The 17,880-nt window shown below is 50.6% G+C and overlaps 9 protein-coding genes across 9 annotated transcripts; 5 read left to right on the top strand and 4 right to left on the bottom strand.

The window, feature by feature from the left end:
- Nucleotides 1-1,040: 1,040 nt before the first annotated feature.
- Nucleotides 1,041-2,456, top strand: K444DRAFT_521659 (phosphatidylinositol phospholipase-like protein C; the record flags this gene model as incomplete). The annotated part of the gene is made up of 1 exon (XM_024874139.1): nt 1,041-2,456. The coding sequence occupies one exon, from the start codon at nt 1,041-1,043 to the stop codon at nt 2,454-2,456; it is 1,416 nt and encodes a 471-aa protein (XP_024741009.1).
- Nucleotides 2,457-2,498: 42 nt separating this feature from the next.
- On the bottom strand, nt 2,499-3,704 carry K444DRAFT_314919 (uncharacterized protein). Its single transcript, XM_024871832.1, has 2 exons — nt 3,640-3,704; nt 2,499-3,573 (listed from the first exon to the last, which is right to left on the bottom strand). Exon 2 carries the CDS (start codon nt 3,570-3,572, stop codon nt 2,541-2,543), a length of 1,032 nt encoding a protein of 343 aa, XP_024741008.1. The 5' UTR covers nt 3,573; nt 3,640-3,704; the 3' UTR covers nt 2,499-2,540.
- A 155-nt stretch (nt 3,705-3,859) lies between these two features.
- On the top strand, nt 3,860-5,162 carry K444DRAFT_521875 (anthranilate phosphoribosyltransferas-like protein; the record flags this gene model as incomplete). The annotated part of the gene is made up of 2 exons (XM_024874159.1): nt 3,860-4,186; nt 4,239-5,162. 2 exons carry the CDS (start codon nt 3,860-3,862, stop codon nt 5,160-5,162), a joined length of 1,251 nt encoding a protein of 416 aa, XP_024741007.1.
- Nucleotides 5,062-6,051, top strand: K444DRAFT_314867 (uncharacterized protein). Its single transcript, XM_024871831.1, has 2 exons — nt 5,062-5,532; nt 5,639-6,051. Exons 1-2 carry the CDS (start codon nt 5,236-5,238, stop codon nt 5,903-5,905), a joined length of 564 nt encoding a protein of 187 aa, XP_024741006.1. The 5' UTR covers nt 5,062-5,235; the 3' UTR covers nt 5,906-6,051.
- K444DRAFT_641173 (uncharacterized protein) lies at nt 5,930-7,319 on the top strand (the record flags this gene model as incomplete). Its single annotated transcript, XM_024884587.1, has 6 exons — nt 5,930-5,970; nt 6,055-6,269; nt 6,333-6,473; nt 6,522-6,784; nt 6,837-7,022; nt 7,167-7,319. 6 exons carry the CDS (start codon nt 5,930-5,932, stop codon nt 7,317-7,319), a joined length of 999 nt encoding a protein of 332 aa, XP_024741005.1.
- A 1,354-nt stretch (nt 7,320-8,673) lies between these two features.
- On the bottom strand, nt 8,674-10,907 carry K444DRAFT_492794 (uncharacterized protein; the record flags this gene model as incomplete). Its single annotated transcript, XM_024873227.1, has 4 exons — nt 8,674-9,533; nt 9,696-10,059; nt 10,296-10,352; nt 10,410-10,907. Coding segments are annotated over 4 exons (1,779 nt in total), but the record flags the coding sequence as incomplete, so codon positions are not given.
- A 2,139-nt stretch (nt 10,908-13,046) lies between these two features.
- Nucleotides 13,047-15,540, bottom strand: K444DRAFT_555716 (uncharacterized protein; the record flags this gene model as incomplete). The annotated part of the gene is made up of 1 exon (XM_024876716.1): nt 13,047-15,540. The coding sequence occupies one exon, from the start codon at nt 15,538-15,540 to the stop codon at nt 13,510-13,512; it is 2,031 nt and encodes a 676-aa protein (XP_024741003.1). The 3' UTR covers nt 13,047-13,509.
- A 147-nt stretch (nt 15,541-15,687) lies between these two features.
- On the top strand, nt 15,688-16,928 carry K444DRAFT_641181 (putative GTPase npa3; the record flags this gene model as incomplete). Its single annotated transcript, XM_024884590.1, has 2 exons — nt 15,688-15,772; nt 15,817-16,928. 2 exons carry the CDS (start codon nt 15,688-15,690, stop codon nt 16,926-16,928), a joined length of 1,197 nt encoding a protein of 398 aa, XP_024741002.1.
- A 129-nt stretch (nt 16,929-17,057) lies between these two features.
- K444DRAFT_314688 (metallothionein-I transcription activator) lies at nt 17,058-17,602 on the bottom strand. Its single transcript, XM_024871829.1, has 2 exons — nt 17,237-17,602; nt 17,058-17,186 (listed from the first exon to the last, which is right to left on the bottom strand). Exon 1 carries the CDS (start codon nt 17,438-17,440, stop codon nt 17,237-17,239), a length of 204 nt encoding a protein of 67 aa, XP_024741001.1. The 5' UTR covers nt 17,441-17,602; the 3' UTR covers nt 17,058-17,186.
- Between the last annotated feature and the right edge of the window lie 278 nt (nt 17,603-17,880).

Genomic DNA, 17,880 nt, shown 5'->3' with positions numbered 1-17,880 from the left:
TGACACGAAGAGAACTGCTCGTCAAGAAGGGTACTGTTTTCCACGAGAGATATCAAGACAAATTTTAAAGAAAGGAAGACCGAGGGGGGATACGTGTACGATCAAGGCAGCAATGGAAAGGACACCAACAGCACGCAGTAATGAAGCTGATTCCAATCGTTGGCGATGGCCCCAATGGGTGGGTGCTAAGCAGATCAACCACTAAACCGAGGGGGTTGCCCGTTGCAGACAAGGAGAGGCCACACGCGGCGTCGAAGGCAGCCACACACGTACTTTGTCAGCATCTGATGTAGTGAAGCGGCGTTCGGGGCGGATCCGGGGTAAAAGGGAGCGTCTTCTCGACGGCGCACTCCTCAAGAGGTCTCAACTCATGAGGGAGCTTTGCCGCGCTGAACGGAAGGCGCGGACGTGGAGGAAGGGACGAACATCCGCTGGACACGCATGTATTCTGTTCCATGGCGATATTCCCAAATGCCGTCCCATCATTCGCCGATGGTTTCCGATGTTGGAACACTTGGCACGTGCTCCAAGCTTAGAAGGGTTCACCCACCAACCGCCCAAACCTACTTCCCGCCCAAGCCAAAAATTCAACTTTAATATTAATTTAATTTTATACTTTATTAAGTTTTAATTACTAAATTGACTCTTTAATCACAATTTCATTTTTTCAAGTAAAAGTTATTATTAATATTACTTGTAAAACTAAGTTTTTATTTATATTTAAGAATTTTAAAGCAATATAAAAGAATAATCAAAATAAGTCTTCTTATAAAATTTCCTATAATTGAGAGAGACAGTATTAGTAAATAACAGAAGTCATTTTTTTTAAATTAATTTTGGTTAATTATTAGTATTATAAACGGTGAGAGAAAAATCGATTTTTTGCTTGGGCGGGAAGTGGGTTTGGCGGTTGGTGGGTGAACCCTTCTACCCCTGTCTAGACCCCGACCATGTACCCCACACTGGACTTACAACAGCATCAGCTGCTGGGAACGCCTTCAATTCCTATGCATGGTCTTGATTCCTGACAGTTTCGTAGAATGGCTACACCCCCCCTTACGATCCGCAATGTTACCTCAAATCCAATTGAGTTGAAGCTTCTAGAGCGTTTTGAAGCCCCTCAGTCAAGAGTCAATGGAGGGGGCATCACCAACATCACCAACATCACCAGAACGCTGAGCGGATTTATGAGCAACATCACCACTCCTTCGTCGCCACAGCTTGCTGCAAAGTCCGAAAGCTTCACCAGCCAGGATGTTTCTGTTCCAATTGCTGCTTTCGAAACCCAACCTACGGACATCGCAACCAATATCACGGAAGTTTTGCGATTGACATTCGAGGTCGAGGGACAAAGATACAGAGTGGATACACCTACCTTATCCCAACAGTCAACGGTGCTCACACCGCTTTCCCCCAATCCCCGCTTCGAGTTCACGGCTGTGTACCTCCAAAAGTCCTCCCACCTCACACTTTACTCCTCCACCAGGCTCGAATCATGGATGGGAAAGCTCAAGCACGAAATCCCGCTGTCGGCTCTCAGCATACCGGGCACTCATAACTCGCCAACCCACCATGTAGCTCTCCCATCGGTGCGTTGCCAAGCCGTGAGTGTGAAAGCGCAACTTGAAAATGGGGTCCGCTTCCTCGACATTCGGGTCCAACCTGAGAGCGCAGATGATGTTTCGAAAGAAGGCCTCGTACTGGTGCACAGCGCATTTCCTATCTCTCTTACGGGAACGAAGTACTTCCGGGACCTGATTAACACCGTCTACTCCTTTCTTGATGCAAACCCCACCGAAGCGATCATCATATCCTTGAAACGAGAGGGAGTAGGAAAGTCAACGGATCAACACTTGAGCAAGATCGTTAAAACTCATTATACCAATGACCGCTGGTTCACAGATAACCGCATTCCAACGCTTGGGGAGGCTCGCAACAAGATAGTTTTGATCCGGCGATTTGCCCTGGATGACTCTCTGAAAGGAGAGAACAATGGCAGAGGCTGGGCAATTGATGCAGAAAGCTGGCCAGACAACTGTGCGGATGGGATATGCTCCAGCGGGGAGATTCGAGTTCAGGATTTCTATGAGGTCTCTGAAAGTGAAAATATTCATAAGAAGATTACCTATTCGACCGATCAGCTTGCAAGAGCTGCCGAGGCTGTGTGCCCAGGGCCTGGGGACGTAGAGGCCGCCGCAGCGGAGGCGGCGAAGCAACCATTCTTCATGAATTTCTTAAGTGCCTCCAATTTCTGGCGGGCCGACTGCTGGCCCGATAGGGTTGCAGCCAAGGTCAACCCATCCATTGTTGATCACTTATGCCGAAGCCACAACGAGACTGAGGGGAAAGGAGATGGAAGCACAGGTATAGTGGTTTGTGACTGGGTCGGGAACAACGGCGATTGGGACCTAGTCAGATGCATAGTTGGTCATAATGCCAAGTTGGAGCTGCGATAGATGGATGCTCTCGTAAGACCATGATACCAAGGTGCTGGTTTAGATTTAGATTCACACTTAGAATACAAAGCAGCTTTGCCTATCTTACTTTTGTTTAGCTGTCTCTCTCGAAGCCTCCTTTTGCTCATCCTCCAGCATAGTCCGTCTACCTTCAGCTGTGAAGTAGATACTTCTTCCAGCACTCTCCAAAGTATTTGTTACACCTCCACCTATGCCTTGCAACATAGCAACCAATTGAGCGCGCAGGCCGTCCAACCCTCCATCAATGCTTCCAACCCACTTCGCCCCCTCAAGATCAAACACCTTACCCTCTACCCGGGCTCCAAGCAAAAGAAGCTTCTGCAAACCACTCTGTATAGCAGCATCGTGCCATCCAGGATTGGCCCTCCGCGTTGGGGCAGGAAATCGTGGTGGGCTGGGGGATAGAATCGAAAGGGCTGCCTTCATATGCTGCGGGGAAACATTCGGGAATGTCAACAGACATAGTGGCCCCGAAAGTAAAGGGGCAAGAGCATGAGCCGTCCTGGTATCTGCTACTGCTTCATGAGCGGCTTTCGACAAGGTGTGCGTCAACTGATCACCGCTCTGAGTAAATACTGGAACAGCCGCTGAAGATGGAGTCGATGGATCTGTAGGATCGAGTGTAGAAGGCCGTGATTCCGGCTTGTAAAACTCCACGACTCTGAGCGCGGCGGCGAAGATACCCGTCTGAATAATCTGCATCTTGATTGCGTCCGCCAAAGGCTCAGGTGGGTGGACAGGAGATACTCGCGCCGCATCCACCTTTTGCAGAGCAGCTGAGAGTTCTCGCCTTATTCCAACCCATTCATTTGCTTTCAGATTGTTGTGTTGAAAGAGAAGCATGAGAGGTGTGGATCGGAGGAGTGATGCATATTGGCGGAGAAGTTGGGACTTGCGGAACTCAGGAGGTTTGTATGAAGGGGGCTGGGTTGGAGGATATCGAGCTATGGGCGGGGGGGATTTTGTCATCTGCTCATGGGGTGCGGCGGGTGTGATGGCTGCCGCTGTAGCATATTGTCGTTGACTTCGTACATGTCTTCTTTTCTTCGGAATTGATGCAATAGCCCTCGAGGGCGGATGTATTCGTGGCGGCATTCTGTGAGTAGGAATTAGCTTTTAGATTGAAGAATACACGACTGCCGCGGCAATTGGCTCCACTTACATTTTGCGGAAGTACTTCTTGAAGCAATATTGAAGTTGACGTTCCGCCTGGGGAAGCTGTCAAAAAGGTTGACAGGGGTTGGCGCATTTTCGGCCTGACAATTTTTAGGCACAAATCAACATTCTCCTCGTGACATGAGTCAAACGGGTAGAAGAAATTTCAACACTTGATATCCTGACTTCATTCGTAAGACAATTCTCTCAGTTAGCCGTGAAAGATCATGGCCCACGAAGTTGAGCCAAGTGCCCAGCAAAATATCTCCATAACACCCCTCTTGAGACGCCTGTGGCCCTCACCTGGAGAAAATAAGGTCTCTGCAGAGGAGATTGCACTAGCCATTGCACTCATCTTCACTGATCAATTATCTCCTGTGCAAACGGGTGCACTCCTTACGTGCTTGCATTTCACAGGATGGGACCGAAGAGCAGACGTCATTGCGAAATGCGCTGAAGCTATGAGAGCAGCCGCCTCCCAAATAGACAGGAATGCATTGGTCAAAGTTGTTGAGGCCCGTGGAAGACCAGAAGGGGACTATAAGGGGGGTTTGGTAAGTGGCCTGCGGGAGATGATGTGCAGTACGATTACTGAGTTTTGAGCAGTGCGATATTGTTGGAACTGGGGGTGATTCACATCACACTTTCAACATCTCTACAACCTCGTCTATATTGGCATCTTCCCTGCTTCTGCTGAGCAAACATGGAAATCGAGCTTCCACGTCCAAGTCTGGCTCAGCTGATCTCCTCAACTCTACTCGGCCTACGGCGCCTAACTTGATGGCGGTCACCCCTCAGTCAATCTGCAAAATCTACGAGAAGAGCAATTATGCCTTTCTTTTTGCACCAATCTTCCACCCAGGGATGAAATACGTTGCCCCGATTAGGAAAGAGCTGGGATGGAGAACAATTTTCAATCTACTAGGACCTCTTGCCAACCCAGTGGAGGGAAACATCGAAGCGCGACTCCTCGGGGTAGCCCGACGAGACATTGGGCCAGTGTTCGCGGAGGCCCTACAACTGAGTGGCGCCCGAAAAGCAATGGTTGTGTGTGGCGAGGAAGATCTTGATGAGATCAGTTGCGCGGGTCGAACATACTGCTGGAGGCTTGTCGACAGATCATCTCACCAAAGTACCCCAGGGGATGTGGACATCGAAAGCTTCACAATCTGTGCCGCTGATTTCGGATTACCAGCTCATGCCTTGAAGGACGTCTCGCCTGGCAAGGAACCGCACGAGAATGCAGCGATTTTGACGAAACTTCTTCAAAACCAGCTTCCCCGCGATGACCCCATCTTCCATTTCGTCCTCATGAACACAGCCGCGCTCTTTGTCATAGCCGGGGTCTGTGAAGCTGATACCAGCGATATGGGACATGGCGATGACGGGAAGGTCATTCCGGAGAGGGGTCCAGGAGGTGGAAGATGGAAGGAGGGCGTCAGGAGAGCGAGATGGGCAGTCGAAAGTGGTGAAGCGTGGAGACAGTGGACACAGTTTGTGGAGGCCAGCAATAGCTTCAGTACTCCATAGAGGGCTCCCGCGGGGGCCCCGTGGGAAACGGGGATTAAAAGCTATATTTCATGCATGAGCACGCGACATCAAGATGGGAACGAGGGGGTTTTGGAAGTTCAAGCACCAAGATAGGCAAAGATGTGAGCTCGCCCTCGCCCTCGCCCTCGCCCTGAGGCTGCGCTGCGCCGCCCCACCCCCATCTTTCACGTACACTATCCTTCGGACAGTATATCAACTGGCGTTGTTGACGGGCCGATGTCGCAATGGCAATGATCTCTTGCAGCTCTGCTGCCCACTTGGGCCGTGTTGTACTGTACCTGAACCAGCCAGTCACAGATTGCTGGAAACGGCATCGACACGCTCATACACGCGGCTAATCTACAAGAAGGTACATCACCCATGGCCCCACATCACTGCACCCCGAACCAGGACCCTGACCGCTCACACGCATCTCCGCTGCCCGTTGCCTCAAGCACGCTCTGAAATGAAACCAGAGAAATGACAACTCGCACCTCACCTGCCACGCCGACCTGCTTCCTGCCTCCTGCTCCTCCTTCAACCACGCCTCATTTGCCTATCTCTGCAGACAGTCCCTTGAACACCGCATTGCCGAAAAAAGTTTAATCCACTGGTCTCGCGGGACCTTATCTTTTGTTTCCCGAGCTCGCAGCTTCCTCGCGAACGCGGGGGGGCATTCTCAACCCCGCCATAAAACATCACAACCCAGCATCTTCCTCTCCCCCTCCCCACTTTGCCATTGAAGCATACAAACATTGACAGTGACAATGACGAAGCCACTAGTTCTCCTTTTGGGCGAAATTGAGCAGTACGTTGCGTGGCTTCGGATTTTCAACCCCTCTGAACCCCCCTCCCCCGCTCAGCCTTGCTAATACGTGCCCGAAACCTTCAGTGCGCACGAAGAATGGGCTTCGATTTCCGAGATCGCAGATATCATCGAACCCAAGGCCCGATCTCGAGAAGAGTTTATAAAGGAGTGTAAATCGGGCGCCTTTGATAATGTGGTGGCCACGTATCGGACTTTCCAGAGTGTAGCTATCACTGGCTTGATCGACGAGGAACTGATAGCCCTCTTGCCAAGGAGCTTGAAGTTCATTGCCCACAATGGTATGGAGGTTTGGGCTGGGCGTCTGGAAGAAATTGGGCCAACAGAGTGCTGATTGGAAGCAGGAGCTGGATACGATCAGATTGACGTCCACGCCTGCACAGCTCACGGCATCAGAGTCTCGAATGTACCGACAGCCGTGGATGACGCTACAGCAGATACGAATATGTTCCTCATTTTAGGAGCTTTGAGAGGGTTTAATACCTGTAAGGCTTCTTTACTTGATGCTCATCTTACTTCCTAACACAGTCAAGCAATGATTGCACTCCGAAACGGTCACTGGAAAGGCTCCCCCCCACCACCCCTCGGTCATGACCCACAAGGCAAAGTTCTCGGTATCTTAGGAATGGGAGGCATCGGAAGGAACCTGAAGAAGAAGGCCGAGGCTTTTGGAATGACAGTTCAATATTATAACCGCTCCAAGCTATCGGAGGAGTTGAGTGGAGGCGCAAAGTACGTCGGTTTCGACGAATTGTTGAAAACTTCGGATGTGCTATCACTTAATCTGCCTTTGAATGTAAGTCCTTCCTAGGACTTTCAAGGGAAACTAGATATTGACAGAACAACAGAAACAAACGCGCCATATTATCTCCACCAAGGAATTCGAGCAAATGAAGAAAGGGGTAGTGATTGTCAACACTGCTCGAGGTGCGGTCATGGATGAAGCTGCCCTCGTAGTTGCGCTGGAGAAGGGACAAGTTTGGTCATGCGGGCTGGACGTTTTTGAAGAGGAGCCAAAGGTTCATGCTGGTCTGGTATGGATATTCTCAAGCTTTTCTCTCGGCGTTCTTATGTTTCGAGAGCTCTCAAACATCCCACCCCTCTCCATTCTAAATGTTCCACACGTTGTGCAACATTTGGACTTCCGAATTAAGCAGTACTGATTCGCGACTGTACAGATTGCCAATCCCCATGTAATGTTGGTCCCTCATATGGGAACTTGGACTGTTGAAACTCAGACCAAGATGGAGACTTGGTGCATCGACAACATTCGGAGTGCGATTGAAAAGGGCAAGTTAATGAGCCCTGTCGGCGAGCAGAAGGATATATGAGGCAAAGAATTAAAGAGGGTCGACTTTTAGCTTAAGAAAGGAAGGGTATGGCTAGAATTTCTTCTAGAAAGAGTAGATTGAGCGGCTGGGACGGGCTCTCTTGACTTCATCGAAGAAAAACAAAAGACATAGACCGTTTTATGACAAAAATGACGAGGGATGATCAGTTGATGCCATTGTGAATCTCGCCCAGAAGGGGCTAATCTGAAGTAAGGTGACTTGCTTCAAAACACTACGAGGCTAGAAAAGGATGACAGTGAGTTCCCAAGTTCAAGGTCCCACGTCTGCATATCTCGCCGTGAGATGTTTAAATGATTCACCTCCCGAAAACCTCAAGGAATATGATACATTGATATTATTACCTACCAATTAATTGGGACCTGAGACAGTCCAAGTGCCACAAGCAAGCTCATTCAGTCCTCCCTCTCAGCTTCCCCTATATGAAAACACACCTGCCCCCGTGAAACAAAATGTTTCCCGAGAAGAACGATTCCATTATGGCTCCAACGGTGCAGAGCTTCAAACAAAAACTCATCAACCTCCCCCAAGCCCCCTCTCACCATGCACCGTCCCGTCAATGAAACACAGGCCACACCGGAACATGGCCTTCTCGTGCCAAGGGACATTATATTCCGCACCGATATGCAATGCAGGAACCCGCGGATATCTGGCTGAGGTATATCCCCGGACGTTCTGTAACAGCACGATAAAGAAAGCAATCGATAATTCGATGGTGCATGGGTGAACAAGGAGGCATATAGGAGATATTTGAATCTCGAACGAGTCAGAACGAGTGGCTGCGATAGTCAAATGACGAGTTCTCTTCCATAGAGCCGAGTATCAACGTAGAGATTTCAGTTGAGCTAATCACATGAACAAAGCCAGAAAAAGAACGGACTAAAATCACCGGTCATTCTTTTCGTGTAATAGAAACTAAAGCTACATCTGGATCATCAGTTGATCGCTTCCTCAGCCATGCTGTTTTCCAGATAGCCACTCCAAAGGGTCTCTATCGGGTCCTTTGTTCTTCCACCACTTGCAAACAAAGTAGAAAGAAAAACCAGACACGAGAATTAATCCATCTGGCCCATCCTAGGAGTACACTCTGATGTTGTTTACGCGCTGCAAATAAAATCTTCCCTCCAACCAGTGTTTATGCTGACATGTGACCTCTTTTTGGTGACATGCCTTAATGCCTGCCTGCCGGCATCACGAGAAGTAAAGAAAGACCCATGTTCCCCTTTTTGGAATGCTACAGAGATGAGAAATGAGCAGAATGCAATGCGACGCCGAGAAAGGGAATCGTTCAGACCATTTGAGACAAATAAGAGGCCGATCACTTCTCAGATTTGGCTGGAGTAGCAGGGGTCGCAGCCGGGGAAGACCAGGATCGCGCGGAGAGGTCGCAAAGTCGGCGAATAACGTTTGTAGTTCCCGCACCGGCAGCCTCGTCCATGACAAACTTCTTTGCAACGAGAAGCTTGCTCTTGTTGTCGCTCTCGTCCAAGTGGAGTGGAGTGTCATTATCGGTATATTCCGACACCCGCTGGCCAAGACCACGGACGACCGCGATAGAATAAAGGACATCACGGTTCTCGCGGCCATCCAGTAGGTTTCTCAACGCCGACAAAGTCTCGTCCACCTCCTTCGCAGCTGCAGCATCTTCATACTGATGACAGACAAAGTTGCCAAGGGTGTACCAGAACTCCAACTCTCGAAGTCTATGGTGATCAGTGCTTCCCGCAACCGGTGCTGTAAGAGGATTGCTTGCGGCAACTCTACCAGTCAGCAACGTCTCAAAGACGTTCAAGCGGTTGGTAGCCTCAGTGGGGTCATCGGTGGCTGGGACAGTCTTGACATTTACACCATTTGACTCTGCAGCAGCAGTTCGGACCATAGAAGCAAGTGCCCAGACGACTCTGGCTTCGACGCTCGAGGTGTATTGGATCTCCTTCTGATCGTTTTGGGAGGTCTTGGCGAATTGTTGAAGGAGGGCGGCGAATTGTTCGAGGTAGAACTTGCCTTCGAGGAGTTTGGCAAGGCCCTTGACGGAGAACCACTTCGATTCGAGGAAGTTTTCGAGGCCAGGCGCGTAGATGCTGTAGTAGAGGTGCTTAACTTCGTCGAGCATGGTAGGGTTGGTGGCAGTGTCGGTGGTCGATCGAGGAGGAACGGGTCCTCCAAGGGCGAGGAGGTCGTTAACGGTCCGCTTTGCTGGAGTAGTCGTGTAAGCCGCGTCTTCTTCAAAAGATGCAACTGAAGAAGAGGAGAGGAAAGAGGCACCACCTCTCAGGTGCGGCGTGTCCGACGCACCTGAAGAGAATGGACTAGCACTCTGAACATCTCTTTTGAGATCCTCGCGGAAGTTTGGCATACCTGGTGTTGTAGTTTGATACGAAGCCCCTGATGCTGCGGAAGTAGGAGGTGCGACAGCCTCTAGAGCTGGATCAATTGCGGAGGTGTAGTCAAATTGCTGACTGGCAGAGCCAGGAGAACTGACACCTGCTGAGAGAGCCGGGTCGTACGCCATGTTTGCTGGGGCACCGTAACCACCCGCCAGCATTTGTGGTTGATTTCCGTAGGGATTGGAAGTGGCTGTGACGCCCGCTGAGGAGGGTGCAGAGCTTGGTGCTGGTTGAATGGCGGCAGGACCTGGTTGTTGCTTGAAGATGGGATCGTAGCCAAGGCACTCACGCTTCGACTTTTGGCAGTTGCGGCAGGCTGGATGGAGTTCATCGCACTGAGGACAAGGTTAGCAGATTGCTCGACACGCCGACGAGTTTCGCAGGCTGGAAGATAAAAAATTCGAGAACCGGGTCTCGCTCCTGCATTTGGCTTGAGCAAGCTCATGTGCCTTCGCCTACTTAGGTAGATTCGCTTGCTATAAACGAAAAGATCCCATCGCGAAGAACCTCAACTTCGTTTCCTCTCCATCAAATCGACGAAATCGACCGAATGGAAACGTCATGAACTAACCTTTATTCTGCGCTTTCTGCAGGTCAAACAGCCCGTCTTGGTTCTACGCTTGATTTCCTGCGACGCGAATCATGTCAGCAAAATACGAGGTCGGCCGAGACCGTCTCGACTCACCTTCTTGTGGCGGCCACCGCTCATCACTCGTGAGTCGGTGACGGGGAGCGCATATCGCATGTTGCCAGTCGGATCGGACGTGACGTTGGGATATTGATGCGCTGGATGGGGCAAGGACTGGCCTGGATTGTGGTAGTAGGGACCACCCATCTGCGCTACAGGTGGAGGAAGGTTGGAGCCCATGTGGTGCTGCTGCTGCTGCTGCTGTTGTTGCTGCTGCAGAGGGTCGAGAGAGCGCATGCTGGGCAGAGAAAGTGAACCGTTGCTGCCAGTGGGAGATGCGCGGTAGGTTTCGGCTTGTTGGTTGGGGGGAGGGTAGTTGTATTGCGCGTTGGAGAGCGAAGGTGAAGGGTAGGAGGTAGGGCTTGGGTAGCTAACGGGTTGCTGACGATTCTGGCCTTGTTGCTGGGCATTCGACATCGACGGCGACGATGGAGCGGAACCGTTCTGAAGATGCGATGAGAGATGTGGACTGTTTCGATTGCTTTGCTGCGCCATAAGTCCGACTGGCGCGGTCGCTGATGTCAGTTCACCCTCGACCACGGCGGCTCGAAGATCGATGACCAGGCAGGCAGGCGGGCACTCAGGCGGGCCGGGGGGTGAATGCGCACGCAGCAGAAGCCAAAGGCGACGGAGAATTAATCAACAACTCGAGTATTCTCGATGCTGGAACCGCGCAGGCTTTGGAGCCGGAGCCCGTGGATGAGGCGAGAAGAAGCGAGGGATTGCCGAGTTGACAGACGAGTTTTCTCGAAGGGCCGAACTTAGGTTTTTAGAAGGGGCAGGTCAGTGGCAGGTAAGTGGCAGGTAGGTTAGTCAGGCAAGGCAGGGTAAGGCAAGGTAAGGTAAGGCAATGTCAGATCAGCACGGAGGGTTGGGCTGCAGCCTGAGGAGTAAGGAGTCAGGACGAGGAAGGATTTTTTTCGAGCGCGCGCCGTGCTGCCCTGCGCTGCGCTTTTTTACTTCGAACGTGAGCCATGCCCGATAAGGTTAGGCGGTCTAAAAAGGGGCTGTCGGAGATCGCAGCATGCAGCATGCAGCAGAACAAAGTACAGTACAGGACAGTACAGTACCGTACGTACTGTACGGCATGGTGGTATTCCCTTCTGACAAGAGGCCAGATTGAACAGCACCATCGTTCTACGGCTTGTTATGGTCTGCTCTGCTCGGCTCTGCTCTGCAGCCTCTGCTACGGTATTGCGAGCAGGCTCAGCTCACTCACTCCCAGTCGCGCCGAGAGTCCACGCATCCGCTGCTGGCTAGCCATTCCTGTTCCTGTGCTCGCAAGGCCGCCGCCACTCATGCTCCCTGTCTCCGCTGCACCGTTCGTCGCCTGTGCTTCGGCTTGCAAGCGATGGAAGAATGGAAGCATTGGAGGCTTCTGCTCCTGCGGGATCCTTCACTTTCGCGACGGCACAGGGGCACCGGCACACAGGCGAGCTCTTTGCAGAATTAGCCTTGTTTGATGTGCCTGGCGGGCACTGGCGACGGCCCCATATATCTGAATCGGGCAGATCTCAACAGAGATCTGTAACCTGATATTGAAGAATCTGATAAATTCTCCGCGACGTTCACCCTCTCCCGACATTCCCAGACTCTGCGTGCGCTGCAGCTTGGCTGTGCTCGTCTCAGCGGCCTGTCTGCTGAAGCCAGCCCTGAGCCCTCACAGCCCTCCAGCGTCATGTTGACTTTGCTCTCAAATTGCTGCTGCGGGAGGATTCGCCCAATCACAGCCACGCCGTCTCGAATGCTTTATTAGCCAGAGTGCGATCCAGCTCTCATTGGGGCGTTGCAGTCTCGCCGAGAAATTGCTGGCACCCCCTTAACATGGAGAAACACCAAGAACTTTGTTTGATGCTTCCAACTACAAGAGGCATGAGCATGAACCAACAGTAATACCTTGTTTGATACTGATTGTTTTCAAACCCGCCTCTTCGGTCATGTTGCTTGGCATCTACTGTTGCAAATATATTTCCCACATGCTCATATCATTGTCTGATGCTGCTTTCCGTCGAGCAGTGATAGTTGATAAGACGACTGACTACCAACTGGGGAGGTTGTCGTACCTCGCTCGGGAGGGCGAATCCGGAGCTCCCAGCTCTCGCCTTCCAGAAGTTTTGGACATGGACCGGGTCGGGAAAAGGAAGGTCAGTGTGTTTCTTTCATAAGCTCATCGAAACAGCATGTTTGATTCATGAACCACCAGCACCACGAATTTGCACCTACTGTACTTGCCTTTGCAGGGATCGTTCTAACGACCGAGACGATCGCCGTGTGCCCGCAGTCTCGCTTCAGCAACTTCTCGGGCCATTGTTCTTGCAGCTGGACCTGACGGGATCCCGAACCTGCCGACTCCTGGGCAGCCATCATTATTAACCGAGCCGGCCATCCCTGGGAAGCCTCCTTGATGCGCATTCTCACGGTGGACAGAAAAAGCAGCACTCAACTTCAAATGTTCCAGGTCAAATTTGGACATTTAGCTGGATTTGACTATTGGAAAGCATTAACATTTAAATAGAATTTCTGAGATGTTCGAGGGACCTTGCATGTACCATATCTCGAGGACATATTTATGAGGGAACCAGCTAAAATGGCACAGCTTGACTTGGGACTTTGAAACAAATTACAGTGCCGCAAATTTGGTCCGGCTGAGGCATTCAAAGCCGTTTAAAGTCCAAGGCATGGCGGATGGACAACTGCATACGAACTAAACTGAACTTTCTCACCGTTTTCTGTACGTCTCTGCCACGAGAGACAATATGCGAATGGATATTTGCTACGATACATCATTTAGATCAGGGTAGCCTGTGATATTGTGTCACTACAGCATACGAGCGCCGTGTTCTCCTTTTCACCTCGTTTGCGATTTTCATCCACATCTGCTTTCATATCAGTGACTTTACAGATCGATTTACACGACACTTGATCTTGAAGGCTGTGTGTGTATGTATCATAAGATGATTCCCCTGTGCCACGTCCAGCTTTCCATTCGGGGACCGGGCCGAAGACTCCCCTATCACGAGCCCCAAGACTGCAGCCGAAACCCGACCGTGACAGAATGGGCTTCACGAGCTGTTGGCAATTGCTGGTTTGTATTTCTCTAGGCAGCTTCTGTTAGAACTCTGGTCCAGTCAAACTTTCGCCAGCGCTTTTGGAAGCCCTCGAGACGTTTATCCCCCCGGGTCCAACGGCCTTGCCTCTTTATCACATCAGGCTCAATATCAAGCATGCCCCCTATGATTTCCCGAGCGAACAGATCCCCTTTCGGCCATCTGTTGCTGTTTTCAACAATATGGCCCAGACCCCCGTCAAGATCGAACCACGCGTGAAAATATGGCATTTCCTTCGCGATAGAGCGTCGGAAAGCTTGCTTTCTCAATCCATCTCGCGCTCTTGCAGCGGTATCTATCAGTTTCTTATGCTGTGTCCACTCTTCGTCGGAAGACAAGATGGCTTCTTTGAAGAAGGCTGGCGCTGTCTCTCCGAGGCTGTACGGCAGAGGCACAGCTTGCATGGCAGCGTGCATTTTCCGATGCGGTGCAGCGGCATTCTCGTAGAACACAACACCTCGGCCCTGGTCATGATACATCCGCGTCAAGCACTTCATGAAGTTTCGGATCTCTTCCCATTCATCATCATCACATTCCAAGAGATTTGTCCTGTGTTCGATTGGGACAATGACTGCGCCTCCCTCACTGAGCTCCGGCTCTGTCGGTAGCGTTAGATAAACCCGAGTCGCCAAGGAGATGAGGGGAGCAATAGGGGGCTGGCCCTTCTCCGGGTGATGACATAGCTGGCACGAGTCCAAAATGCGATTCATCTTCTGGAATTCTCCAATTGCCGCATTCTTCAGGTTCGTCTCGGATTTCTGCACGCGCTTGGCAAGCTTGTTTGCGTTGTCGTCCATGTAGTCCAGATCATCATCGAACTTGGCATCCTTAGCAATTCGTTCAGCAGCTCTCATGCCTTCTCCACCAGCTTGTCCTCTTATCCGACGCTCTTCCCGAACCATATCCTCAATACTCATATCCTCATTCTCCTCTACGAGGCCTCTTTCTCGACCACGTTTATTATCGATTGCCTTGGCTTCAGCGCGAGTTCCAGCCAACATTCGATTCTCCATCTTCCCTAGTACAATAACTCCGGGGTCTGAAGGGTTGTTCGAAAAGCTTGCCATAGCCTCGTTATATTCTGCTTCCAAATCTGCAATATTAGGAGCATTTTTGAGTTTTGCCTTCATCAACTGTGCCTTCATCCGATTCAACGTTGTAGAATCCAGTAGCACCGATTTCCCTGGAGCTCCCTTCTCTTCCATGGCAACACCTTGCGGAAGATCGAAACTTTCCTCTCCATGTGATTGCTCAGGACTTCTTCTGATTCCCATTTTCATCTTTCTCTGCTGAAAAAGCTCACCACTGGGCTTCTCCTTTCCCACATATCCCTCCCCATAAAGCTGTCGGCGATCCAGTTCAATCTGCTCCTCTCGAGCATCATCAAATTCCCTTAAATCTCCAAAACGTTCCATAGCAACCTCCTCGACTGACTGCCCACCTTGTTCAGCCCGTGTATACACAGCCTTAAGTTTCGTCATACGCCACTGAGCTCCTGAATCCCCAAAAGTGTATGAAACCTCGTGCTGAGAGGGCTTGTCCTCTATGTCCTCGAGCTTGCCATCTGCCAAATCTTGGAGATGATGATTGAGCTCATTCTTATGAATCTTCAAATTGTGGTCAGGTTTCGGTGGTGGAGGCTTAACAACTTTCTTGGCGCCTTTCTGCGTATAGTCGAACTCTAATGCTGAGGGCGCTTGCATCCATGAATCGCGAGTAATTTTGGGTGTAGTAGAAGGCTCCTCATCGTCGAGGATTGGAAGATCTTCATGTGGATCTGACGTCTTTGCATGCTTGTGACTTCTTCGATGCTCGCCCTCCTCACCATCTCGAGACCGCCTCGACCTTTTGTGTCGGTGATCCTCTCTGTCCTTACTTTCGTCATCTCGAGATTTGTGGCTTGACCGGTGACGATGTCCGTGTTTGTGACCATCCTTTTCCCTACTGCTGTGCTTTTCCGCCTTCTCCCTAGCCTTTTTCTCCTCCGCCAGTGCCTTCTCAAATTCGTCGAGGCCGTCCATTGTGGTGTTGGTGGTATGAGGCGACAGAAGAAGCGAGGCTGACTTGACATGCCGCAATTTTGACATCCCACTTCGCGCCCCCGCCAAAACTTCCCTTGTACAAGAACACCTCCACATTCAGCAACCAACCTTCTGGCCTTGATAGTTATGGCCACCACCGAAGCTCCACAGGGCAACCTGCCCACAGCTATTGTCTGTAAACCAACCGCGATCGTCTGCGTAGGAATGGCTGGTGAGTATATTATCATCTTGTTGATCTATGCTGAATTTCAAAAGGCAGCGGAAAGACTACATTCATGCAACGAATAAATGCTCATCTACACGCGCAGAAAGAGCCTCCCTACGTGATCAACCTCGATCCCGCGGTTCGGAACGTCCCCTTCGACAGCAATATCGACATTCGGGACTCAGTGAACTACAAAGAAGTCATGAAGTCCTACAATCTCGGCCCCAACGGCGGTATCCTCACATCCCTTAACCTCTTCGCCACAAAGATAGACCAGATTCTCAACCTCCTCGAGAAGCGCACGACCCCGGATCTCGCAAAGCCAGATGCAAAACCTATAAAGAATATCTTGGTAGATACGCCAGGACAAATTGAGGTATTTGTCTGGAGTGCATCGGGAAGCATCCTCCTGGATTCTTTAGCTTCGACGTTCCCGACAGTTATTGCGTACATCATAGATACTCCGCGGACTGCTTCTACAAGCACCTTTATGAGCAATATGCTGTATGCTTGCAGTATTTTGTACAAGACGAAGCTACCGATGATTCTGGTCTTCAACAAGACAGATGTTAAGGATGCAGAGTTTGCCAAGGAATGGATGACGGATTTCGAGGCTTTCCAGGCTGCGTTAAAGGAAGAAGAAGAGGCGGGCAGCTTCGGGGGAATGGAAGGAGGCGCCATGGGAGGAGGAAGCGGATACATGGGCTCACTGTTGAACAGTATGAGTTTGATGTTGGAGGAGTTTTACAGCCATTTGAGTGTGGTTGGAGTCAGTTCCATGACTGGCGCGGGCATCAACGAGTTCTTTGAAGCAGTGGGAGAGAAGGCAAAGGAGTTTGAGAGGGATTACAAGCCCGAATTGGAACGTAGAAAAAAACTCAGAGAGGAAGAAAAGCATGCCAATAGAGAGAAGGAGCTAGGAAAACTGATGAAGGACATGGCGGTGTCCGGCAAGCCCTCATCAAATAAATCAGCACCGGATATGGACACTTTGAGCGATATGGAGGAAGATGACTCAGAGGAAGATGGAGTTGGCAATGAACACGAAGATGAAGGACTCAGCACAAGATACAAACAAGCGTTGGCTGATGCCGGTGGACCGTCAAACCAGGATAACCACAGCTTCACGAGGTATCTGCGAGCTAGCCAGATGAATATGTAGGGGATATGACGGGAAGGCAAAAGGCGTTGGATGGCAGCATTGCAAGGCGCATTCTTGATACCAAATGGAGACTATTTGTCTTTCAGACACCGCATTTCATGAAGTGCAATCTAATCCCTGATTTTGCCTCCCGGAAAAGTGACCCCTTACGCCCCTTCTATGCCCGTTTTCCTATCATATCTATTCGTGCTTGGGCCCCAAGTCGTATCATCGGATTGCCACCTCCCCTACCATCATCTTGCCTCGAACTGCACCATTCTACCAGCAAGTCAGTACTCCAGCATGTTCCTCATCTCCTTGAAACCAACTCACCTCTTGGTCCGCTCCTTATACAACACACGGTGGCCGCACTCCTTGCACCGAATAGGATCTCCTCTCTTCAAGGGAACTTTGGCGTTGCAGTCACCGCATAAGTAGTTGATGGCGGGACCATCGACTGAGATACCGGTCTGGAAGGAGTCGCGACCAGGAGTAGGGACTGCCGTAGGGACTTGGTATGCTTCGCGGGACATGTTTTCGGCTTCTCGTGGATCGAGGTAACATGTGTTTTTGGGTAGGAACGGGGTTGTCAGAGGTTTGCAAGGCTGAAAAATATAGAGCTATTTCGGTGGCGGAAAAACAGGTCACCGAGTTTGGCCTTGCCTATTTTGGAAGCATCTAGATTCACCTCTGAAAATCGAAGTGAGTTGTGAGTTGTCAAGCGTCACCGCCCACAGTGATCTTTTATTCCACGCGTATCCTCAGAGCAGTATTACTTGCCTAGCAACTGACTTCAGCTACAAATCTGTGCATTCGTTGTTCTGACCTCAAATGCTCCTTGCAAACCATACTTCAATTTCAAAAGAAATGCCTCGGTTTCCTTGAGGCTTGACATCTGCATTGAGGCCGGACTAAATATTGAAGAGTGGCTGAAGTACAAGGCTGGTATAAATTCTGTGATTGCGTTCCATAG

Source organism: Hyaloscypha bicolor, assembly GCF_002865645.1.
Source record: "Hyaloscypha bicolor E unplaced genomic scaffold K444scaffold_44, whole genome shotgun sequence".
Lineage (NCBI taxonomy): Eukaryota > Fungi > Ascomycota > Leotiomycetes > Helotiales > Hyaloscyphaceae > Hyaloscypha > Hyaloscypha bicolor.
The sequence above is the reverse complement of the archived record's forward strand: the minus strand, read 5'-3'. Positions and strand labels throughout refer to the sequence as shown.